At 41.9% G+C, this 26,634-nt stretch overlaps 1 protein-coding gene across 1 annotated transcript; it reads left to right on the top strand.

Annotated features, from left to right (window-relative positions):
• Positions 1-1,188: 1,188 nt before the first annotated feature.
• glud1b (glutamate dehydrogenase 1b) lies at positions 1,189-25,472 on the top strand. The gene is made up of 13 exons (XM_084937400.1): positions 1,189-1,816; positions 7,748-7,828; positions 8,044-8,099; positions 8,430-8,493; positions 9,884-9,978; positions 18,318-18,497; positions 20,181-20,318; positions 20,421-20,558; positions 20,675-20,755; positions 21,713-21,836; positions 22,669-22,760; positions 22,990-23,052; positions 24,495-25,472. Exons 1-13 carry the CDS (start codon positions 1,420-1,422, stop codon positions 24,612-24,614), a joined length of 1,629 nt encoding a protein of 542 aa, XP_084793526.1. The 5' UTR covers positions 1,189-1,419; the 3' UTR covers positions 24,615-25,472.
• The last annotated feature ends 1,162 nt before the right edge of the window (positions 25,473-26,634 follow it).

Raw genomic sequence — 26,634 nt, 5'->3', positions numbered from 1 at the left:
TGCCGCTCCTTAAAACACACGCTCAGCTGCTGTAGTTTCATACAACATTTGGTTTTCTTTCTATGGTTTATCCAGCACCGACCTGAGGCATAAGCAAACTAAGCAGCTGCTTGGAGGCTCTACACTAGAGCACTTGAAATGTCACACAAGACGTTTTGATGATAACTGAGAAGAATACAGTGTTATTGAACTAGGAAAAGGAGGAGGAAATGTTGAGATCCTTAGATAGATGGAAATTTTAAAAAGAGGAAGAGAAGAGGAGCAAAAGTGTGTAGGTGTTGGTAGGTCTTCCTGATTTCTCAGGTTTTTGCATATTTGTCACACTTACATGTTTCACATCATTAAAAAATAGACAAAGATAAACAGTGTAAATACAAACGCTGTTTTTATAGGATGATTTCATTTGTGAAGCAAAAAAGCCACCCAAACCTAGCTGGCTCTGTGTGGAAAAACTAATTACCCTGTACACCTAATAACTGCTTGTGCCATCCTTAGTAGCAAGAACTACAATAAAGTGATTGAGATAACCAGTTACAACCCAAATGCACTTGAGCTTCAGACTGGACATTCTCCTTCTAGGAAAGGGCAGAATTCATGGTTCCATTAACAGCAAGTTTTCCAGCTCATAAAGCAACAAAGCAGCCCCACACCATTACACTACCACCACCATGGTTGACAGCCTATATGTTCTTTCATGAAATGCTGCCCTTGAAACCTTCCAAAAAAGTTTAACTTTTTTCTCGACATTTGACAGAACATTTTCCCTATCGTTCTGGGGATCATCAAGATCCCCAGAATCCCTCGTCTGGCATTTGACAGATTGTGTTTATTTTGGTCAATGGTGGCTTTCTCATTGGAATTCTCCCATGGATGCTAACTCTCCCCACTCTCTTTCTTATTGCTGAATCATAAACACTGTCTTTAACTTCAAGAAAGAAATTAAGCAGCGGCAGAATAGTTTCTGACAGCACTGAATATGACATTATCCTGATGAAAAACAGTTTATGTTTTATATTAGATATAAATTTGCACCGATCTATATGCCTGATTACTCAAGAGAGAAAGAGGAGGCTCGTGCCGGTTATTTGTGCCCGGACCTTTTCTTTTCACTGGAAATATAAAACAACGGTTCAAACCCGGGAGCGCGCACTCTTAACGGTTTGGCAATTGCGCGTACCCATGTAGGCCCTCCTCTTCCGCGTGCGTCTGGGAGAGCCTCAGTTGCTGTGGTCGGCTCGCGCTGCCTTTTAAAGCAAACTGACACGACATGCCATTCCCCACTCGGCCAGAGGACGGGACACGGTGAAGAGCTTTTGTGTCTCTCATTCTAACCCCTTTTCCTGTCGTCACCCCCATTGTCCTTGTTGTTGTTTAGTTCCCTTTTCTTTAGTTTGTTCACACGGTTAGCTAGTTTCAGTCATGTATCGGTATTTCGGGGAGCTGCTGAGCCGCTCTGCGGGTAGTGCCCTGGCCTCGGGGTGCGTGGATTCCGCTCTCCCGGCGTCCTCTTCCCTGATGAGGGTCCGTCGCTATGCCGACGCAGCAAACCAGCCCGACGACCCTAACTTCTTCAGGATGGTCGAGGGCTTCTTCGACCGCGGGGCCGCTATCGTAGAGGACAAGCTGGTGGAGGATCTGAAGACTAGGGAGAGCCCAGAGCAGAAGCGGAACCGTGTGCGGGGCATCCTACGCATCATCAAGCCCTGTAATCACGTCCTGAGCGTGTCTTTCCCCATCAAGAGGGATAACGGAGAGTGGGAGGTGGTGGAGGGCTACCGCGCCCAACACAGCCAGCACAGGACACCGTGCAAAGGGGGTAAGAACTGAGCCAAACCACCTCCACCAACCCGTTTGACAGCTAGCTTTAGCCAGCTTTTTAGCACTATTTAGCAGCAATGCTAGCTTGCTTTGAAAAAGCATAAAATAAACTAAAAACACGAATTGCTCCAGTAATTGAACCTTGGACGTTTTACTGCTAAATTAGCATCATGTTTCCTATGTTTGTTTATTATGTGTCACAACAGCAGTGACTGTCTTCCTCACCTGTATCTGCTCTAGTTGGTTAGCTTGCAAACTAGCAGTTACCCATACTTTGTCCAGTCTTAAAAAAAAGGTGGTTATGCATGCATACTAAGTTTGTCAGCCTGTGGTTTGATCAAGAGTTAAAGCACAGTCTCACTCTAAATGTTATGGAGAAAACAGACCTACTGGCATCAGGTGTCATACATAATTTTATGCTGACATCTCCACATGTGCAGCACAAAACACAGGAAAACAAGACAAATGCACAAGTCTACATTAAGATCCTCCCAAAACTACTGCAAAAACATGGTATACTATTGCATTTGCTCTGGAGTATATAGTTCAAGGTTCAAAACCAGAAGCCTCAATCGGCTACTGCTGCGACTCACCCTGGGTAAACTGTGAACAGAAGGTTTCAATGTATATAACAAAAGATGAGGCATTAAAATTTAGGAGGGGGTGGCTGTGTTTCTAGGCATCCTATTTGTCAGTGTGACAGATGGGGGAGGGTGTTATAGAGAAGAGGAATTCTCTGAAGAAAGAAGACATGCATTTCATTTGCTGACCAGACAAAGGGCAACTTTCAGTGGTGTGGAGAGACACTAGCCTGGTAATGACATTGTGAAACCTTTCCACGGCAGCTGCTTAATGTAGTGAACGCAGCCCCATCGTAGGGGAGACCTATTTCTGTTCAAGACATGGTCATTGCATGTTGCCACTGAGCCCTGTACAAAAGAATTGGTTAAAAAAAAAAAAAAAGTTTGGTAAACTATCTGCCTAGATGAGTCAGTGTGGCACCCACACCACCACCCACCCGACAAACCACTTAACGGTAATATAACCCATTTATAAATTTATAGCACTACTGCCTGTCCAGGCAGTAACCAGCACTCAGAAGCAATATAGGGACGTTCAAAATCAATAAGCTTGTCCAGCATCACGAGCATCTCCCCGATCCAAAGACAAATCAGAACAGTCTTGCATGAACTGCCCTTCACAGTAGCATTATTCCTGAAAATCTAAAGCCATGATCATGCTGGACTAATAGCTAATAGTTACAGTAACAGGGCACAGTTCACCACAAAGGCGTACACATGAATGTGTGTAAATATATTTATTCATCTTTTGATCTAGCTCTAGTCTTTTGTGGTCAAGGCCAACTTGTATTTAATTTTGTGTAAGACAAACTTTATTCATCCATCTGAGATATCGTTAATCTCTCATTATATACTGTTGCAGTAAGGCACTTTTGCAGCCACAGAACCAACCACATAATTAACACCTACACATTAGCTGATTGCAGTTTGCACTACACAAGAAACCAATCTGTTTAACTATTTGCTACTTGCGACTACTTGTTTAACTACTCTAATTACTCAGTTACACCCTTTGATATTTAGTAATATAGTAAATTTAAATCTCATTCATTACTTTTTGTGTAGTTGCAATAGTAGTAATAAAAAATGTGTAACTGACACAAAATCAGATGTATTTTTTTTTTTTGGTTTTTCTTTATTTGGTGTGTTACCCAGTTTTGTAGGTATCATAAAATCGAAGAGTGGAAATAAATGGCATTTGCCTGTCGATCAAACTGTCCCATTTAAAAGAAAAAATAAATAAATAAATGAAAACGGCAATATCTCTTCCCAAATATGACATGACTAATCAAAATAAAATATACAGATCTTATTGTGAGCAGTTTTATGTAGGAACAATTTATTTCTATTCAACTACACCTTTCAGGCATATAAGAAAGTCTCCATGTACCACTGACAAGAGGTACATGGTAGTGACAGCTTATAAACGTTTAATGGCAACAGCCCCCTACAGCTGAGCTGTAACTTGGTTAGCTGCATTTTTCTTTTGGTTGGCAGATGTATACAGAAAAAGAACAGTTAATACATGAAGTTGCTCACAGCAAAAGTTGTGGAATTTGGAGTAACTGAGTTTGGGAAGTGGCATTACTGCTGAGTTTTTAAAATGCATATTTGGCACTTTGATGACCACAAAGCAACAACCACCTAGTTTCACTTTCAAGAGAAGAAGAGTGATTTCTACACCCAGCATATCGACACTACACCCAGTGGGTTTAGCTCAGTGGCTGAGCAGCCCCAAGGCCCTTTACTGTGTATCTACCCATCTCTCTCTCTCCCCACTTTTTAGTGGTACGCTATTAAAGGCCTACCACTGGGTTGGTTCTGGGTTTTTAACAAGGGAAACCCACCTGTCTGTTTTTTAAGTGGGGTTTAATTAACTTCAGTATAAAACACATATTTAATTATCTTCTTATCAGGCCCAGTTTATGATCTTATATTGGTTTAGCCGTCATATGCAGTTGTTACAGATTTGAAATAGCTTGAAGCATTGGTCCTTCATGACAGTCCCATGGATAATGGTCTGAATATGGTTTGAAGTTGTTATCTTTCAATGGCTTAATCATTGATGTAGTGTATGAAGCTTTTGCTGTATTCAGATCAAACTACAAAGTGCAAAGGCTGTCTGAGTGTGCATGTTGTGCTCATCTTCCCCCTTTTGAGAGCCACATAGACTGACAGCTGCCAGGCTGGACCACGCTGCCTTTAACTGGATATGTGAATGCAAGAAGTGTTGTCTGTGTGAATGTGCATGCAAAACTGAAGAAGGCTACTGAAATTTTGTATAGTCTGCATAATGATTCCCATTGTTCTCCGTTTTTGTGCAGAAGTGGAATACATTTGTAGGTTATTTCATGTCACTGTTGTCACATGTGAACTGTGCAACATTGTGAAAAAATGGAGATACAGAGGACATCTGATACTGCATAAAAACTTGTAGACATTAAGTAGAACCAGTTTCATTAAAATGCACATTTAACAACACAAAACGGTGTCACAGTCCTCCGTTCCTAATCAGAGGCTTTCTCTGACAAATTTACACTTCAAACACTAACAGACTTGTGAATTACACCTTGATAAAAATATCTGCTTACAGCTGTCCAAATTCCTTTAAATGGGTCTATTCAGTGTCTTGATGTTTGAAGGACTGAAAGTTAATAAGTGTGTCCCTTATCATTTCAAGTCTGTTAATATTTCTTGAGGAAAAATTGAAAAATAATTAGCCGAGCTTTTAACACCATAAATAGTAGTTTTCTTAGTTACAATACAGTCAAGTGGCCAACAAATAAAGTAACATGGAAATGCATTTATTTAATCAAGAAACACCAACTCTTTATCTCCACTGTATGGGAACTAATGATGTAAACATGTGCAGTTTCTCCCCAGTTTGAGATAGAAAACAACCTGGCTTTAAAAAAGAATTCCAATGTACAGGTTATAGTACTATTTAAATATATTTATGGCAAAGAATTTTGCAGTCTAAAAATAACATTAAAAAAAAAATTAATGTTAGATAATTGGCACTTTTGTTTGGACAAGAGAGAGCCATTAGTTTGAGTGCTGAAGGAAGTTTAACTTTGAGAGAAAACTCAAAAATCTGCCCACCCATTTTAGAGGAATGTGTTTACAGTCTGTTTTGGTACTTGTTGCTGTGGGTCTCTGTTGGTTGGGTGGGGAAAAGATGGTTGAATGGGGGATGGTTTGGTAGTCAGGCTTTTTTTCCCCTCCTTTTTTAAATTTGATCAGTAAACATACAATTGTCCTTTGCTGGCTGTGGTAATTCAGCTGATCTTTGGATGAATGGAAAATAGGAGCAGGGGCAATGCTCTGAAACACAGAGCTTTGTTTTTAAATGTTTTTAGTACCTCCTTTTTCCATTCACTATAGTTTAATGCAGTATTGCCAGAACAGCAAAGAAAGCAGAAGCTCTAACTGCAGTAATGAAAATACTAGTATGTACGGATAAAATTCCGTAATCAAGTGAAGTGGAGGATGTTTCCTGCTTCCTAATGATTATTTGGTGGGATTTGTTATGTATGTAACAAATGCACTCTAAAGAAAATGAGAATATGGTGCCTTTATATGGCAGAAATGTATGCATTTTCCTGACATTTTAGAACATCTGTTAAGCAAAAATGAACAAGCCTGGTTAAGAGAAATATTAAAATGCTAGTGAGTTCCCTTTTGACTCTGGCTAAAACTGCTTTGGTGGTGTTTGTCTGTGCTGGAGGGCCTCTGTGTAAGATGATTCCATAGTAGGAGGGGCTTTTACTTGTGCTGTAGTTTTCAATATTCAGTTGAACAAGCATAGCTAGATATGCACACACAAAACATGCTGCCGTCTCCTCTTTGTGTGCTTCGTCCTTGGGTCTGTGTGTGTAAGCTAACCCTGGACCCTGCACTATTTTTGGTATTGCCATCTAACTCGTGTGCGCACACACACTGTGCCAATGAGACGGGGGTAGCGTGACATGCTATATGATCTCATGTAATGCTGCACATGTTGCTGCGGTGACGCTAGTAAACGCCAGAAAACAGGAAGGTATGACTCCAGCTGAAGGGCTGGGGGCACAATGGCGGGCTACGATTGGTTCATTTGGTCTCCACCCACCCTTTAATGTTGCCCTGACTGCCGTACACACTTGGCGATCTTTGACCCATTCATGTGGTCTTCTGTAGTCATTATTAGTCTGGTTTTTCACAGTCCTTCTGTTATTCATTTTCTTTTGCTGTTGCTAACCTCTACAGACAGGGGAGACACTTTAAGACCAAGAATACTCTGGCTGCTTCATGATATGACAGTGGATGTTATTGGTCTGATGCTGCTGTGGTGAAAGTGCAATGTCCTGATAATGGAATATAAAAAGTGCATTATAAATACCTTCACCAACTTGTTGTTATCGTGTTGTTTCATCGAGGTCATGTAAAAAAAAAAAAAAAAAAGTAAAATAAAATACCAGTGAGCAATATGACTTCATGCCCACCAAGGCTGTGGTTTTAGACGGGGAATGGATGCCCTATAAAGTGAAATAAAATGGGTATCACATTGAGATTAGTTGCCCATACTGTCCATGTCCACTCATTATCACTTCATGCTTGAGAGGTGATCCAGTCCACTTCTAATTTTGTGAAGTCTCTAATTAAAGATGGTTATAAAAGCTGGCAATATAACTAATGGAAAATGGTAACCCCTAAATTCACTTGTGATTTTAATGTAGCTCATAATCTTACTTGTTAACTGTTTTACAGTCTTCACATAGGCAACAGCTTGATAAGAAGTATATTTTATTGCAGCAGAGTAATTTCATCCCTGCCTTTAATAGCCTACCACTGAAGCCTCAAAACAGCAAGTCATGCCATGCAGTGGCAAATTCAATCTTAACTAACATGTTAATTATGTGTTGGGACTTTTTGTTTGTTTGTTTGTTTGTGTGTTTGTTTGTTTGTTTGTTTTTTTTGTTTTTTACTATGAAGCTGGCATGATCTCCCTTTCTTTGGGGAAAAAAAAGGTCCAATGTATCCTCTGCTAAAGGAAATAATCAAGGAAACACTGAAGTGCCTTCCCTTAGTATTTAGAGAATTCAGAGAATTTATTATTATGGCTGGGAGACAGATACTTGAAGGGCAGTTCAGTGAAAAACCTTTGTAAGGAAAGCTGGTTGTTTGACTGAAGTCAAGGACTTATACAGGTTACAGTCTTCTATCAATATATAACACACTTGAACTGATTAATGAGCTAATAAAAACATAGAAAATATGGGGAAGGTTACATTTTGTGCATGGAAAACTATTTTCAGCTTTTCTATACAGGCCCTGTTACAAATTGTTCCCTCTGTGTGTGTTTCCCTCAGGTATCCGTTACAGTACAGATGTGTCTGTGGATGAGGTGAAAGCCCTGGCCTCTCTGATGACCTACAAATGTGCTGTTGTTGGTAAGCATTAAAGTCTTAGCCTTCCACAAAGTCTACAGAAGGTCATCCCTGAACTCTGCACACATATTAATACTGTACAGGAGGTTGGTACTTATGTGGAAATGCCAGAGAATAGCTTTCTTTTTTCCTGCTTCTATCTTGTATATCTTCATGTGTATTTGCAAAGTAATGTATGCATGTTCTTCTGGTTATAAAGCTGTATTATTATCTTCCAGATGTGCCATTTGGGGGAGCCAAAGCTGGAGTCAAGATCAATACTAAGAATTACTCTGTAAGCCTTCTGATTGCAAGCCTATTCTCACATAATTAATAAAACCCTCGTAACAACAACAACATAAGAGATCAATCACTCAATAAACTTGAGGTGGTAAAGGAGACAAGCCTTTTTCTTTTCTTTTTTTGTTGTTGTTGTCTTTGATTGCTTAATTATAGGGCACTGTCATTTATTTAAAGGTCATCAACTGTTCATCTAAGTCAACTGAAGAGAAAACCCTCACAAAACCTCGCAGATGCCTTACACATCTTTCTTAACATCTGATAGGAATTTGTTTATATGAACTGTTTAGTTTTCTGGAAGTAATGTAACCACACTTTGTTGCAGGACAATGAGCTGGAGAAGATTACCAGGAGATTCACGATTGAGCTGGCCAAGAAGGGCTTCATTGGTGAGTTTCTAGTGTGTGGTGGTTGTTTTAACTGTTTAATGGGCTTTAGAAGTGAGAGGTAAATACCTGCACCCATGAAGGTAAACATTTCCAGTCTTCTAATGGTGTTTATTCAGGTTGGGGTCCTTCAGAGTGTGTCTGTGTCAAGTAAAAGGGTAGACGACTAATAATGGTTAAGGAAACTCAGTTCTGATATTTATAAAGGTGGAGAAACCAAAAAATCATAAAAAATTAGCTAATGCATATTTACAGTATGTAGTCAGGACAAGATGCAGGTACACTGATATTTTTCTTAAGTTAAAGTACATAGGGATAACCTACAGAGTAAAAGTTGGCATTTTAAAAATTGGAACTTGGGTGCTAAAGTATCAAAAGTCACAAAAGTAAAACTAATATATTTCAAAATCCGTCTTATTGATTTTTTTTTTTCTAGATTTATACTTTAAATACTAAGCTTGGCAGTAGGTGGCAAAGTTGAGGCTAATTTTTGGGCTCATAAACTTCACATACTGCTGGGTATATTGCCAGGTATACTTTAATAGTAAATGATAACTTTGGTTATGTATTATTAATCAGAATCTGCAAAGTAACTAATTTAGTTTGGAAGTACAAATTGACATAAAATGTTCTGCTTAATTACAGTATATGGGGAAAAAATACTGGGTTAGTTTCTTGAGGGTACATAATTGTTCTTGTTTGGCACAGGTCGTTCCAGTTTAGCTGATGGACAACTTTTTGACAAAATCAGCCTTTTAAGATCACATTAAAGAACCTAAGATTTTTTTTTTTTAAAAAAGGGTCAAAACAAGGGAACACGTATGCATATTTGTCACTACTTGGTCATTTGGCAGAATAATTTATTTTTTTAACTCAACCTCACAGAGAATAAAATGGTAATTTCATTTACTTTCTTCAGGAAGCTGGCATAGATGTGTTTAGTATGTTGAGCAAAATCACAGAAAACTTGTTCACTGGTTCCATGGGTTAATGGCCCCTATACCACCTGTTTATTCACCCTTACCTGGATGCATTTAAAATGTTCATAATGTGTTTACTTTACTACTGAGGGATATGATGCTGTCTGTTATATACCAGTAGTCAACAATAGTTGCTGCTTGTGGAGCTTGGAGGTAAAAAGGTACCCACCATCTGCCCACAGCACTTGTCTGTCTGTCTGTCTGTCTGTGGACAGATTCAGTTATTTTCTGTCTGCATGCTTGCTGCTGTTTTCACATCTTGAGGCCCTTTGAGGCACATGGTTATGTCACACAAGGACATGAAGCCTGGTGCTCAGAGTTTGCGATATTATACTCTTTTTCTTTTTTCTTTTTTAAACTCTCTTCACCTCTCTCTCTCTCCCTTTCCTTTCCTTCCTGTCTTTGCTCAACAGGACCTGGCATCGATGTCCCTGCTCCTGACATGAGCACAGGCGAGAGGGAAATGTCCTGGATTGCCGACACGTATGCGAACACTATTGCACATACTGTAAGTTCTCAGACTTAATGGATATATTATTTTGTAGACGGCATAGCCAGTCTGTCTGACTTGGCTGCAGTTTCGGCACAAATTTTAAAATGGGCTAAATTAAAAAAACAAGGAGTGAGTCATGCATAAACCATGAACAGTGGTTTCCTGCCTCGCCCTTTCCAGCTGACCACAGAGGCATTCCTCATGTCTTAAAAGGAGCTTTTCAGACTGAGGCCTCTGTTCATGTTATCAGCTAATCATTGCGCTATCTCAGTCTGTCAAACAAGGCTTATTTGATTAAACATGGAAAATGTTTACCCATGTTTATTGTTTCACATGCGATCATGTGTTGTTTACAACTGGTTTGATCTAAAAACTATAATTGTCAGAGAACTCTGTTGACTGATATTTTACTTATTAGCAGAAAGAAAAGACCATAATATTACTCATATCTTTTACCCTCTCTCTGCTTACAACACCTTATTGTTTCAAAGTTAAAAAAATATAATCCCTTTCAAATTATTAACAGTGTTGATTGCATAATCCTGAGGGCTGTACTGCAAAGGCGGTTCAACACAGTCAGGCTCTCTGCGCATTAGCTGGATCAAAACCCCCCCACAGATGATAGACAAGTTAATAACTGCTGTTATTAGTTAATAACATAAACTGGGCTTCTCACTTCTGTGCATGCTCACATGAAAAGGAGCATTTCACACATTATATGCCTTTTCGTGAATGGCACTTATTATAAGTAAGTAGAACGAACTTTGATAATTGAGAAGGCATTCTTGGTGATGGCCTGATCAATTTTCTAATCTGTGTCAAGAATAGCTGAAATATTTCAGCTGTGGAAGAGACTTGGCAGCAGTGAGATACAACTCGCACATATAAAATGTATTCCTCCAACAATTATTGCACTGGAAAAAAATTTTAAATAAAAGAATTAGAAAAAAACATGGTGCTTTCAGCCAAAAGTTTGAGCACAGCCTGCTGCAAACCAGGTTATGTGCTGCACATGAGTCACCATAGGGATTTGCCAAGTTAAAAAAAACAAACAAAACACTTTTATGACACAGAAAACTGACATTTCTTGCTATCCCATTAATCTTGCTTAATAGTACACATCTCAGTCTATTTTCTTTTTTTAAAATAAGATTTATTTTCATTTTTAAATCGACAAACAAAACAAAGAAAGTGAACAAATAAACAAAAAGCTCACAACTATGGCACACAGCAAACATCTACAACTAACCACAACATGGCAAGCCATTTTGACCACAAGAGCACTCCTAGGTGCACACTCTTGTATCCATGCCTTTCAAGGATAACCTCAGACATCCGAAAACCAAACACAAGAAGTAATATCTCAGTCTATTCTTGACATTTATTTATTCCTATTAATACTTGGTTGGTAAGAGACAAGCAACATTGATGAACACAGTGGTGTTCCTGAAACACTGAGAACTTGAGGATTTAAACCATGTAACAGACATATTTCTACTTTAAATTATTGTTGTTGTTGTTGTTGTTATTATTAAACTCTTAAAACAGTTTGTGTCATTGAGATCAGGATCTGAGAGAAGTGCAAAAACATGAAACAATATAGCCAGGTACATAATACAGATGCACACTATGCATGTTCATAAATTAAGAAAGGATGTGCAAGAATGAATGCTGATAATTAAATGTAATCAGTGTTTAGTTTATAAACAAATAGATCCAGTTCACACTGGGAGATTCCCTACAAAGGTTGTAATGCCAGCGTTACCAAATTGGCTTGCTGGTTGTGTTGTAGTCATTTTTTTTGGCTCATATTCATGAGATGGGTGCTATGTTCCAGTTAAGGTCAATATCCAGCAGTCACCACTTCTGGCTCATTCATGTGTGAATATCAATGATTTAAAAACGAATAGTTATGTCTATAACTTCTGTTCCCTGAAGGAGAGGAACGAGGTACAACACATAAGTATGGGATATCACGCCTTCGCGTGTCCTGGCTGAAGAAACCTTTAATCACGCCTTTAAGGCAGATGACGTGTGATGACACGCGCACGGCCCCGCCTGCACATATAGCCGCTGTCATCACAGTCATCCCTCAGTTCGATAGCCGCTCTTCACCGAGCCAAACTGCTCAGTGGGGCCACCTTGTGTTGTACCTCGTTCCTCTCCTTCAGGGAACAGAAGTTATAGACATAACTATTCGTTCCCTTTCAGTCGATTCACTCGGTACAACACATAAGTATGGGACATATATACATGCCCCACAGAGCAGCCACCGAACCGGAATCGGACCACCACATCCTTAGTGAGTGGTAGACCCAGCAGAAAGGACAGCATGAGCCACCGAAGGGGCTGTAACGTCCAACCGATAAAACCGCACAAAAGTGTGCGGTGATGCCCAACTAGCTGCCGCACAAATATCAGCTACAGGCACCCCTTTAAAAAGAGCCCATGAGGTTGCCATCCCCCTGGTGGAATGAGCTCTCATCCCGTGGGGCAAAGCAAGACCACTGGTGCCGTATGCCAGTGAGATAGCTTCTATAATCCAGTGGGACAGCCTCTGTTTCCACAGAGCTCTACCCCTATTTGGATTAGCGAAGCAGACAAACAGCTGGTCACATAAACGCACATTCTGAGTGCGCTCAATGTAGGTGCGTAGCACACGCACTGGACAAAGAGAATGCATCCTCCTCTGCTCCTCAGATGCAAAAGGAGGGGAGCAAAAACTCAGCAACTCAAACTCCATTGAGCTATAAGATGCAGGCATGATCTTGGGAAAATAGGCAGCATTTGGACGCAATACGACCTTGTGGCCATCAGAAGAGAACTGTGTGCAGGAGGGATGCACAGAGAGCGCATGAAGGTCACCCACTCGCTTTGCCGAAGCCAAAGCGAGAAGTAATGCAGTCTTATATGAAAGAAATTTCATATCCACAGACTCAATGGGTTCAAATGGGGGGCTACAAAGGGCCTCCAGCACCAAAGACAAGTCCCAAGCAGGGACACTGGACTTAAGCACGGGCCTCAGCCGGCGAACTCCTTTCAGAAAACGTATGGCGAGGGGATGCGCACCTAGTGTCACCCCGTCAAAGCCAATATGACAAGCAGATATAGCTGCCAAATAAACCTTAATTTTCGAAAATGAAAGGCCCTTATCCAGCAGCTCCTGCAGGAATGTCAAAACATCCACAATAGAGCACTGAAATGGGAGAGTGTGGCGGTCCTGGCACCATTGCTCGAAGGCTCGCCATTTGTAAGCGTACAAGCCTCTAGTAGATGAGGCCCTAGCACTCTGAATTGTCGCTATCACACTAGGTGGCAAACCCTTAGCAATCAAGTTTAACCTCTCAGCAGGTAAGCATGAAGACGCCACAGATCTGGGCGCGGATGAAACACTTCTCCTCCCGCCTGAGAGAGGAGATCCCTGCGGAGAGGAAGCTGCCAAGGACTCGCTGCTAGCAGGCTGATTATCTCTGCATACCACGACCTTGTGGGCCACCAAGGGGCCACTAGAATCAGAGAGAGGGAATGCCGACGCACTCTCTCTAGAACTGGAGATATCATTTCCACTGGGGGAAATGCATACAGGAGCACGTCTGGCCATTGGTGCACTAGTGCGTCCAAGCCCAAGGGTGCATCGTGGTCTATTATGGAGAAGAACAGGGGGCAGTGAGTATTTACCCTGGAAGCAAAAAGATCTATTTGCGCCTTGCCAAATAGGTCCCAAATCTGAGCCACTATTAAAGGGTGTAACCTCCATTCTCTCACCAGAGGACCCCCCCTGGAGAGAAGGTCCGGCCCCAGGTTCAGGTGGCCCGGGACATGGGTGGCTCTTAGAGACAGAAAATGAACACTGCACCATAACAGCAGAGAGCGAGACAGGTTCAACAGGGGAAGAGAGCGTGTTCCTCCCTGCCTGTTTATGTAAGACACCACTGTTGAATTGTCCGTCCTGACTAAGACATGCTGGCCCTCCAGGACTGGACGAAAATGCTTTAGAGCTAAGAACACTGCTAACAGCTCTAAGTGGTTGATGTGCAGCTGGCGCTGGGCTGCGGACCAGGTCCCTCTCACTGATGCACCCTTGCACAGCGCTCCCCACCCTCTTAGGGAAGCATCTGTGGACACCACCTTGCGAAACAACACCCTCCCAATCCGAGAGCCCTGATGCAGCAGCCTGGGCTCCCTCCAAGGACGGAGAGCTAGCATGCAAGACGCGGTTACCGTCAGCCTCCTCCGGAGGTGAAGCGATGCACACAAACGGTGAGAGAGAGTCCAGCGTTGAAACGCTCTCATTTTTAACAGTCCAAGTGGCACTACGGCGATCATAGATGCCATCATGCCCAACAAGCTTAATATCGTCTGGAAACGCAGTCTGCGTCCCAGCTGAAACTGAGCAAGGCAGCGATGAAACGCGGCCACTCTGTGCTCCGACAAACGTGCGCGGCTGGAAAGCGAGCATATTTCCAAACCGGGAAAAGTAATCTGCTGACTCGGGATTAGTGAGCTCTTTTGAAAGTTCACAGAGAATCCCAGTGTCTGAATGTGTGACAGAACCAGCGACAGCTGTGTCTCCGCCTGCTCTCTGGAGCAAGCTACGAGAGCCCAATCGTCTAGGTAGGCTAAGATGCGGATTCCTCTCTCTCTGAGGGGCGCTAGCGCTGCCTCGGCACATTTCGTAAAGGTGCGAGGAGCGAGCGACAGCCCGAACGGCAGCACTAGGTATTCGTAGGCTACGCCCTCGAATGCAAACCTCAGAAATTGCCTGTGTTTCGGGTGTATAGCCACATGAAAATAAGCATCTGTTAGATCGATTGTTGCAAACCAATCTCCCGGGCCGACCGCATTCAAGAGCTGTCTGAGTGTTAGCATCTTGAACCTGTACGTTCGTAGGTACGTGTTCAAGACTCGCAGGTCGAGGATGGGACGAAGCCCTCCCCCTTTTTTCGGAACAACAAAATAACGGCTGTACCAACCTTTGTCTGTCTCCGAAGCGGGGACCACTTGTATTGCCCTTTTCTGCAATAGCGCCTTTATTTCCTCTCTGAGTATCATGGCCGCCTCGGTGTTGACAGTCGTGTTTACGACTCTTTGGAAACGGGGCGGCTTGACCCGGAACTGCAACCGGTAACCCATGGCAACGGTTCGCAGCACCCACGGAGAGGGGGCGCAAGCGCGCCACTGAGGGAAGTGAGCAGCCAGCCGGCTGACCTGCAGCACTGTCGGCGGGGCGTTGTCGCCCCCCAGTGTGTCTGCAGGGGACTGCATCACCTGCCTGACCTGGCTCATTCTGCCTGCAGGCTGAGCATTTGTGATTGTTTGAGAATAAACAACACTCTTTATTGATTGTAACATGGAAACATGTACATTTATACATTTTGTTGGAGGCACCTTTTCTGGGGCACAACAATGAAAAACAGCGGGAACACTCGATGTGGTCACCTGAACATTTAACACACCTGAACAGGGAGTTACCTGAGGCATTTTGTGTGCAGGGGTTTTGTGCTTGGGAGACAGTGTTAGGAAAGTGCAGCGCCTTCTGGGGCTGACAACCTGAACAGAACTTAAGCGGCACCTCTTGTGCGGCAACAGAGGGGTAAAAACAGCGTCTCCCTGCTGCTGGACCCCCTCTCCACTCGAAACCACAGCTAGGAGGGCTGAGGCTTCTTCCTCCTGGGCGTCGGGTCCCGCCGGGGGCCCGAGGGTGGGCCTTTGCCCCAGGCCGACTGGCGTGGAGCTCGGGCCGGAGGATGTGCTCTTGCTGGCGGCACACCCACTTCAGCAGTGGGCGCCGGTCTCTTGCCAGTCGGCAGAGGAGCGGCGGGCCTGTGAGAGCTAGCTGCGGGCTTGGGCTTGGGCTGACGTCTGGGGATGATGTCGCGCAGAGCTTCCGTCTGCTTCTTCCTCAGATCGAATCTAGCCTGAATGGCTTCAAGTGAATGTCCGAATAACCCAGCCACAGACACTGGTGCGTCCAGATATACAGCTCTGTCCCTATCCGGGACATCAGAGAGGGTCAGCCACAGGTGCCTCTGCGCCACTACTGTCGAAGCCATCCCTCTGCCCAGGGAGAGCGCTGCACAGCGAGACGCACGGAGGATGTAATCTGTGGCGACTCTGACCTCGTTAAGAAGAGGTGCCAGCGGGCTGTCATCAGGAACCAGCGATCCGAGCTCCGTCAGGCACAGTGCCTGGTACGTCTGGAGCATGGTGACAGAGCTCATGGCACGAGCAGTGCCGGCCTGAGCTCTATAAATCTTCTCCAGCTGCGAAGCAGAGAATCTGCAGTGCTTGGATGGCAGAGTTGCGGGGCCGCCGACACCATGGTTATGGGACGGGGCCAGATAAGCAGCCAGAGATGGCTCCATAGGGGGTGGGTTAGCTAAGCCAGCCCCCTCAGCACCGTCCAATTCCATGTACTGTCCATAGCCGGGCACCGTGACGCGGGTAGACAGAGGTTTGTCCCATGATGCTGTTAGCTCGCAGAGAAAGTCTGGGAACATGGGAAGGCAGTTTTTGGCCATTGCGGGCTCCGGTGGGAGGAAAAACCCTGCGAACCGCGACGGCTTCTGAGCTGGCGGAGGAGAGGGCCAGTCCACCTGCAGCTTCTCAGCAGCACGGCGAAACAGGGAGAAAAGAGAGGTGTCATCGTGGCCGACCGGCGCAGCAGCGGCGGTACATTGGGCCGACAATGAGCTCTCCTGCTCATCCTCCGACAAACCATGGATGTCCAGGCCGATGTCCAGCACGACATCATCGTCCTGGGGAGCGCTGGCGGGCTTCAACCCAGGCTGAAGCCCGTCAGCGCTCCTGCATGGTTCCGGCTCATCATCGGCTAACCCGTCAACATATTCCATGTGGTCAGCCCAGCTAATTGCGGGGACATCGACCGGAAAATCCTCGTCTTCGGACTCGGACGAAGCCGGGGCTCCAGACTCGGAAAGGAGAGGGTCATGCCGTGCGACAGCCGAGCGTCCCAGCACTTTTTCCACAAACGTCACCCGTCTTTCCAGGGTCGAGCGCCGGAGCTGGCGACAAAACGCACAGGCTTCGGGCTCCGTCAACGCTCTCCTAGCATGGACGATCCCCAGGCAGACAGGGCAGGCATCGTGCTGGTCGCTGTCGTGCAAAGAGAAACCGCATCCCTGAGGACAGGGGCGAACAAAAGATTTCTGCTTTGCTCGCTTCGGTTTGGAGTCCATTCCAAAACACAAAGCAAAACGCTGCACGGGAAAACTTGAAATTAGCGCTCCGCGGGCAGCCTACACACCAACTGCGCGGTGGAAGCTAACACCAACAGGGGCAGTTAAGCTAAGTTCAAGTCGGCAGACAATGGAGCTAACTAGCAGCAGCTAGCTAGCCCAACTCAGCAGAGGTGTTCTCAGCGAGGTGAAGAGCGTAAGAACTGAGGGATGACTGTGATGACAGCGGCTATATGTGCAGGCGGGGCCGTGCGCATGTCATCACACGTCATCTGCCTTAAAGGCGTGATTAAAGGTTTCTTCAGCCAGGACACGCGAGGGCGTGATATCCCATACTTACGTGTTGTACCGAGTGAATCGACTGAAAGGGAACTGTGTTGGTCCTGTTCCACTCTTCTCTCTGGTCTCCTCTTGCCTCACACAGTCATGTGACCTCTGCTCCAGATACCCCCATGGAGTAGGTCACAAATTCCTACTCTGGGTATCTGAGGGAAGAGGAGCTTGGGTAGTACGTGTAGTACGTGTCATGGTACCTGGGCCACACATGACATTTTATGACATGGTCACTGGAGACTGTGGCTCTGGCTTGGCAAAACATTTGGCCTACTGGATGGCTTTGTCTGAACTTTGCAGTGAAAAAATTACTCATGCATGGTTTCTCATTTTTGGTAGTGCCAGCTTTAAAGAGTTTGTCTAAATTTGTGGAATTATATAGTTGAATCTAGGCAAGTGTTTTGAATCATAAACATTTAAAATATTGTTAGGTTTTTTTTTTTTTTTTGTTTTTTTTTTTTTAATACTACAAGGTAAAAAACTAACAATATTTTAAATGTTTATGATACGAATGTTATGATATGAATGTTTATGATATGAATGTTTAAGCATAAATTATTGCTAATTCTTGTAATGGTCTAGCCTACCTACTGATTAAATAAGGTTGTATGTGGCACATACCAGATACCTGATTCATTAAAAAAAATCTTGGTTTCTTTGGTTTACATTATTCGTTATAATGCTGGAAGTTTTTGTGTTTGTCGGTTTCTCTTCCAACACTGCCCAACTGAGGTTTCAATAATCTGTGTGCAAAGATGCTGTGTACATAGTAGTGTTTTAAGCTGTGGTCTGATTTCTTTTTTCTTTTTTTTCTCCTTACAGGACATCAACGCACATGCATGTGTGACAGGAAAGCCCATCAGTCAAGGAGGAATCCACGGGCGTATCTCAGCCACTGGTCGTGGAGTTTTCCATGGCATTGAGAACTTCATTAATGAGGCTTCTTACATGAGCATGCTGGGCCTCACTCCTGGCTTCCAGGACAAGACCTTTGTTATCCAGGTACACAGATACATGTACACTTTGATAAGAGAAACAAAGAAGAATGATTTCAGTGATGCAGACTCTTGTGCGGCTGTTTTCTCCCTGATAGTCACAGGACTTAAGTTTTCATTTGAAGTCATGATGAGGGGTTTTAAAGCTGTGCCTCAATCAGAGCTGTGCCATCTGTTTTTGCCTGATCTCCTCATACCGCACAGGCAGCAGCGAGCTCAAGTTTTCCCTTCTTTGTTTATGGAAAAGGATGATTCATCGAGAGGAACCAGTTAAAGAAACTGGGCTGCTCTGCTGCTCAAGTTCCAGCTGGTTTTGTGAAAAACAGTTTGAGTTTAAACTAATATGTTTTAGAATCAAGCATGAAAACTCATCAATGAAATGCATCCAAGTATTGGAATCATTTGCAGTGTTGATTAAAAGGAACTTGTCTTTTCTTTAAAGCTGTGCTGATTTTAACTGTAACCGTGTGAAAGCAGAAGTGTACCTGCAGAGATAAAAAGTCAAAGAGCAGCATTTTGCTTAGCAGTTTCATTTCCAGTAGTCACATGGCAGCTCCTCACGTGTCACTGACGCAAACTAAGCAGGAAAGCCCTCGGCAGTGGTGTCTGCTGTTTTCTTAGAATACTTTCTGTAATTTCCCCTCTTCTTGACAGCAGTGCAGTCTGATATTCTTGATCAATAGCTCTGTGTGTTTACATCCATTTCATTTAGTTAACCATCTCTGTGAAGCTAGCTGCAAGACTTGCAGATTTCAGTTTTTTTTTTTTGTTTTTTTTTGAGGATCTTCTTGTATTTGCTTGAGATTATGTTTGAAGTTTAATGTCCTGGCTTCACTGAGATTTGTAAAGTGGCAGACAATTCAGATTCAGTGACTGTAAAGAAACAAAGATTTTGAAGGTTGATGATTACTGCTGAGTGGGTTTAAAGTGAGGGATGATAGGGTGAGGAGGTGAAGAAGCTGTGACGACAGCTGATTCATGGTGTGGCTGTTCAAAAAACTAATCCGTGTCTGTGTTTGGGGATTACTCTGTGCTGCGCTGAGATTACATTTTCTTAGAGATTTATTAGTGAGAAAGGACAGAGCAGATCTTTAGTGTGGTATTAAGATGAAAGCAGGGGTATATATTTACTCGCTTTTTCTTTTTTTTTTTTTCTTTTCTTTTTTTTTTAAATCATTTGTAAAGTTGTCTCTCTTCTTGTCTTTATCCAGCAGCTCTGTTAGTGGCCAAAAGGCGATATCAGCAACGATATTAGCGATATTAACTTTATTGTTGCTTTAAAACTATGAGACTTGTGCTTTGGGGTCTATCTATAACTTATATACACAATGTCATCTTCTTTCTACATCCCAATTTCTGGAGTTGGATATACAGAATCTTGGTTATTAGTGTTTAATTATCTTTCTTTTCCTTGCTGCATCTGGTTTTAGTAATATATATTCACATTTTTGTTCTGTTTTGTAGTGTGTGCAGATGAATGCATAGAGAAATTTCAAATCTCATATATACTGTACTGCTGTCACTCATTTATAGTCAAATGAAATAATGATTTGATGATTTTTTTTTCTTCTTAACCCCATCTGGCCACATGGTGGCAGCAGAGTATGTAGCTTATAAAAATGAACATCATTTTGTTTGTTGATTGAGAAGGGGAATAATTATTTGTAACTATGTGCTGTGACTTTCACAGGGCTTTGGTAATGTGGGTCTCCACTCAATGAGGTACCTGCACAGGTTTGGGGCCAAGTGTGTGGGCATTGGAGAGATTGATGGAGCCATCTACAACCCAGATGGTATCGACCCCAAACAGCTGGAGGATTATAAACTGGTATCAGCACTGCTGCCTTCCCCTCATTTCTGTTGTTTCTTAATTATTATTCTTTTTGAAATTGTACTTATTCATTCTCCACTGAAACATCGATCTCTACAGCAACATGGCACCATCGTGGGTTTCCCAGGAGCCAAACCCTATGAGGGGAACATTTTGGAAGCGGACTGCCACATCCTGATTCCTGCAGCTGGAGAAAAGCAGCTCACACTTAACAATGCTCCGAAGATCAAGGCCAAGGTAAACTCTTTGTCTGATTACAAAAGCTGCTGTGATTTTAAACTGTCAGTTTGATTAAAATGATTAAGGTTGAACAGTTCAGGTAGTGGTTAAGTATATGTCTTTATTTTTGTCAGATCATTGCTGAGGGTGCCAATGGTCCCACCACCCCAGGTGCTGATAAAATCTTCCTGGAAAACAACGTCATGGTTATTCCTGTAAGCACACACACCACCAAACACACAGAGAAATACAAGCTAGTTTTATGGTTTGTTTAAAGTGAATTATTTTTTGTGTGTTTTGATTCCCTGAATGACAATACATGTGCACACATTGCACATTCATACACATTCAGACTTAATTAAGCTGAACTGTAGAATAGATTTAAGCATGACAGGTTAAACAAGGTTTTGTTCACAGAATAAAAGCATCGATTTCATTTTATTTTCATGCTGATCTTTTCATTTCATTTATTTTTTTTAACAGTAACAAGAAATAAACAGTCTAAAAGCAAAAATAAACAGGAAAAACAATCTGCTCTGCTCATTCAGCAGTTCACATCCTCAAAAAACATTTTTCTAGAAAAAAGGGGCAAAGCACAGCAAATTAAATCTTCAAATTTATACAAAAGGCCAAATCTAGATTAGTATAGCATATTATTTTATTATTTAAACATATTCTTGTAATTATGTTTTTGTCTGAGATTTGAATTGGTTGGGACTTGGTTAATAAGACATGAAGTCCCATCCTTCTGAGCTCAGATCACAAGAAACAAAGCAGAACCAATAACAGTTTATTGGGTAACTTTCTTGTGTTTCCAGCATCTATCCATCAAATACAGTTAATCAAAGCACACTCGTACAGTTTCGATAAAACACATTAATTTGCTGAGGGTTAAACTCTTTGTAAATTAAAATATTTTCCTCATGTTCAAATGGACTGGGACTGAAAACATGCATTTGGAAATATAAATTCTAACTAGAAATATGATGGAATGTATTACTAAGTGTTGTTTCTAGTTCTTGCTTTAAAATACAGTTTCGATATGTGCTTGTTAAATAATTTCTCCTATAACATATATAATCAGATTTTTAAAAGTCATATTTTCCATACAGAGGACCTTTTCATCTGTGCACTTATCCATACAGAGAAGTGAAGACTGTTTCTACTTGCAGGACATGTACTTGAATGCTGGCGGTGTGACGGTATCTTATTTCGAGTGGCTCAAGAATCTCAACCATGTCAGCTATGGAAGACTAACCTTCAAATATGAGAGGGACTCAAACTACCACCTTCTCAGTGAGTACAAACCTGCAGTTCATGCTTTTGTCTGGACACAGATTGTATTTATATTGTCTGACAGCTTTTATTCATTACATTAGAGACGTGTTGCAAATCGGAATGAAAAATAATGATAAAACACAAACAAATGTAATAAATCACTCGTACAAGTTTTTTTGTGTGTGTGCGTGCGTGTGACCCAAAACCTTTTATTCAGATGGAGAGACAGCATCAGAATTAGATCTCTATAGTTTTTATTCCTCTCTGGAGTAGTAAATAGGTTTTATAGACTGAAAAATTTCTTCAAATGCTTTACAATCATCCTGTGTACCTTTTTTTTTTTTTTTATATCTTGAATCAAAATCTTTCCGCTAGGAAATACAAACACAACACCTTTACATCGTGGTTAAGATGTAGTTTGTCCTCGATTTGATTTCTTGTGGTTCCAGGGTAGGCTGCTTTCCCCCAACAGTAACAACTTACAATGTTCTGAGTAACAACGTTCTGACGGCTCTCATAGATAAGCTTCTTTAAAGATTTGACAAGCAGTATCTTTTGCTGGTGTTGGGCAACAAAAAAAAAAGAACAAAAGAAACAGAAAATGAGTGAAACCGTGTAGCCAGCAAGAATTTAGAGAAGAAATGCTTAAATTTCTTACCTTTTTTAAAATCAACTGACTCTGTGGTCACCTATCTTCTGGTGTCGCTCTTTTGCTTTCTTCATGTACTTTCTGATTGGCACTCTCATACAGCCAATTATATGATACACTCAATGAATCAGACATGTTATCACTGCTATTTGTAATATTTGTGATTAATTTGTATTTTTGTTTTACTGTTTTCTCCTTTAGTGTCTGTTCAGGAAAGTTTAGAGAGGAAGTTTGGCAAGCAGGGAGGACCCATTCCCATCGTACCTACTGCTGACTTCCAGGCCAGGGTTGCTGTAAGTAACAGCTGCTGTCATACACATGCATTTCTTGTTTAAATGTTGTAAAAGTACCACACGTACCAGTGTGATGAATTTCCTTCCATATGAAACTGATTCTAATCAATAATCGCGATCAGGCCAGCTAATGTTTATTCTTTGTCAACTGATTAATAATCCAAGAACTATTTTACTATTGTGTCCCGCCCAGCCTGATGTGGGGTTAACACATAATCGTCCTTTACAGGGTGCCTCAGAGAAGGACATTGTTCACTCTGGATTGGCCTACACTATGGAGAGATCTGCTCGGGTAAGTGATCATGCAGGAAAGGTCAGAAGTGTGGTTCTCAAACAACTTCTTATCACCGTAATTGCACCTTGAAAAACTGGTTCAGGTTGACAAAATATCAGGCACAATGCTTCCACTTGTAAGCAGGCACATCCTGTTAGGTGTCATTAAGTCCTGTTTAACAACACACACAACATAATTATGGTTGGCTTGTTTTATGGTCAATTGGACATCAGTGCTTAAACCACAGCTCTCACATTTCCTGCTTTCTGAAATGGAGCTCCAGGATGGGATGGTGGTGCAGCAGTTTGTGTGTCGATTCACAGAAGAAATGTTGGGGGTTCAAACGAGGAGCTTTCTGTCTGTGTGGATTTTTTGTTCTCGTTGTGGCTCTGAGTTTTCTCCGTCTGCTTTATTTTCTTCCCACAGTCCAAAGAGTATGCAAAGGGGATTAAGTGGTGGTCTTTTTTAAATTTTTAGTTTATTTTATTTTTTTTAAATGGGCTTGTAGGTATGTGAGACGGAAAGCATGCACTAAACAAAGTGATGGAGAGGCAGGTGTAAATGTGGTTATGGTGCTCCAGTCCATGTTTCATAACCAGTGAGATGACACTTTTATTTATTTTACAGTCATCTCAGAACTTTATACTGTGAGGTAACAATGTTAGGAAGGAAAGTGCCGACGTTCAGATGATCCTCCAGGAACAAAATTTTATAACAGTATGTGCTAAACGTTGATTTGATATTCGTTCTTTTTTATTAGACTTTGATGGGATAAAGTCTAAACTCATTTGCTTTGTAGTCCTTTCTATGAAGGTACTAGTTTGAACACTGTATAAACTCTTTCCTATATTTCCTTCAACTTACTCTAGCCTGTTCTGACTCCTGCAGTGACAGAATCTTAAGGAACTATTACATGCAGTCTATCGACCTGGTCTCTGTTATTAGTTCAACTTTTTCAACTGTTACTGTCAAGGCTAAACTGTTGGAACTGCTGTTACCGATCTAGCATAAACTCACTGAAAAGACTTTGAACACTCCTTTGCTGGATGTGTAAACACAGTAGATTTAGTTTTTCTCAACCAAATATATGCCAGCCAGTTCCTGTTTTTAAAAAAGCAAACAAACCACAAAACATAAAAACAAAACAGCAGCTTGCTATGATGTGGACATCTGATAAATGTTAACCTTTGAGATAAATCTAACCCGGTTTCAGCCCTGATGTGGACCCATTTAGACCCCTAAGCAAGAGATGCAGTCTCTTGATGGAGGAGATGGGAAGGGACTGAGAAGAGAAGAGGATAGTTAAAGTTTTTATATTGTCCTGAAAGACGTCCTTTTACTTTTCACTATTTAAACGTTAAATATCTGACTGACCAGGTTAAACCAGGAAACTGCATCCATTGAAATGTTGAACTTGGTGGTGTAGCATGTATAACCTGTGTCATCATCTTCTTTTGTAGCAAATCATGCGCACAGCGAGCAAGTACAACCTCGGTCTGGACCTGCGGACAGCTGCCTATGTGAACGCCATCGAGAAGGTCTTCAAGGTCTACAACGAGGCTGGGCTTACCTTCACATAAATGGCTGATCATGGTCCACACTAGTCTCCCTTCCTCCACCCTTCTGCTGTTGAATCCCCTCTCCTGCCTTCCTCCACCTCTAAAACAGCCTTCAGAACATATCACTGTTTACCGCTGCTCCTTGGCTCCTTTCACACACACATGCAGCGACACAGTGGCTTGCCTCGTAGTTATTTCATGATCTTTGTGCTGCCATCTCTGCAACTCTTTTTAAATATTGTCCTGTTCTTGTTTTTTGCCTGAGGTTACAGACAGAGAATCCCCCAGCCGTCATACAAGTGTTTATAATTCAGCTGTATGGCAGCCACGTTCTTAGCTCTGTGTTTGTGATCGCTGAATGCATGTGTGACCCTCCTGTTGCAGTTGTTTCAGTTGATAGCACTACAGATGCCTTATTTTTAGGAGGAGGTCTGCTCTAAAAGGGACATGGCCACTTCAGTCTAATGTTAACTCAAAGGGATTTAGATTTAACTTCATGTGAATAAGAGAAAAAAGTAATTTTATTACCCTTGAGTATGTCTTGTCACTCTTAAGGTGTAAAAAGTTAGTGATGGTTTTAGAATTCACAACAGAGATTCAGTGTTCTTCATAGTTGTATTTTCATGTTCCCGCTCCCCTTTATTTTCCTCCCTTTCCTGTTGTTTCATCGTAAATGCAGCTTCTTCCCGACTCTTCCACTGGCCAAGAGAGAAGAGCAGGGATTGGCCAATGTCACTGTGATCGGCCAATCCCTGCCTGAGTATTCTTCAGTTTAACCGTCCAGTTTATCAGTACTGCAGCATTTTTGGAGGAAATTTTTATTTTTACTGTACTCATTTTTTTTTTTTTGGAAACCATAAAAATGTTCAGATACAGAAATGTGTTATCAGTGTTTATTTTCTGGTGAGCTCATCATGTAACATCTGGTGTTTTTCCTGCAACTTTATAAAAGTTGTTAATAAGACCTGAAGGAGGTATCAGCAGTATTACTGGGGAAAAAAACAGGCTTGAGGAAAGTTATTTAAAAATTTCCTATTAAATAATTTTTTAATAGGTAAGTAGGTAAGTAGACTAATACTTATATAGCACTTTCTATGTTTGAACGCTCATGGTGCTTTATAGTACAAGCCTTATTCACGAACAGTCGATTTTTAAAAATTGTTTTTAATAATTCATATACATTCCATCGGATCTGTTGGGAGGAACTAAGCCTTCAGTATCTTGCCCAGGGATTGAACCACCAACCTCTCAGTTACATGACAACTTGCTCCACAGCCACCCTGTTGGGTTAATAATAATTAAACGAATGGTATATGTCCATCCCTGTTATAATTACTCCCTGAAGTCCCTGCTCTTGATTTAAAAAAATAAAATAAATAAATAATTCCTAGTGTCATCATATTATATATATGTTAAACTTATATATAATATTAAACTTGAATGTTGTTAATTTAGTTACAGCCTACATGAAGCTACCTTTTATACGTACACTACCAGTCAAAAGTTTGGACCTTCTCATCTAATGTCTTTTTATTTATTACTACTTTCTACATTGTGGATTCATACTGAAGCCATCAAATATATGAAGCAAGACGTATGGAATTATGTAGCAAACCCACTTTGAGATCCCTCAAAGCCACCATTTGCTTTGTTGACAGTGCTGCAAACCCTTTGGCCTTCTCTCAGTGTGCTTCGTGTAGTCGCCTGAAATGGTTTTCACTTCACAGATGTGCCTTGTCAGGGTTCAGTTGTGGAATTTCTTGCCTTCTTAATGGGATTGGGACCATTAGTTGTGTTGTGCAGAAGTCAGGTTGGTACACAGCTGATAACTTAAAATTCATATGACAAGGACCAGAGTCCATTATTACTTTAAAAACTGAAGGTCAGTCAGTCTGGAAAATTGCAAAAACTTTGAACTGCGCGAATCGCCTTTTATGGTCAACTAGCTGCTAAGAAACCACTACTAAGGATGAGTAAAAAGCAGGAGAGATGTTTTTGGGCTAAGAAACACAATGAATGGACATTAGATCAGTGGAAATCT

The sequence above is a fragment of the Perissodus microlepis genome, chromosome 8 (genome assembly GCF_051167445.1).
Source record: "Perissodus microlepis isolate ML-2025 ecotype Zambia chromosome 8, ASM5116744v1, whole genome shotgun sequence".
NCBI classification, from domain to species: domain Eukaryota; kingdom Metazoa; phylum Chordata; class Actinopteri; order Cichliformes; family Cichlidae; genus Perissodus; species Perissodus microlepis.
This window is presented reverse-complemented; position numbering and strand designations above follow the sequence as displayed.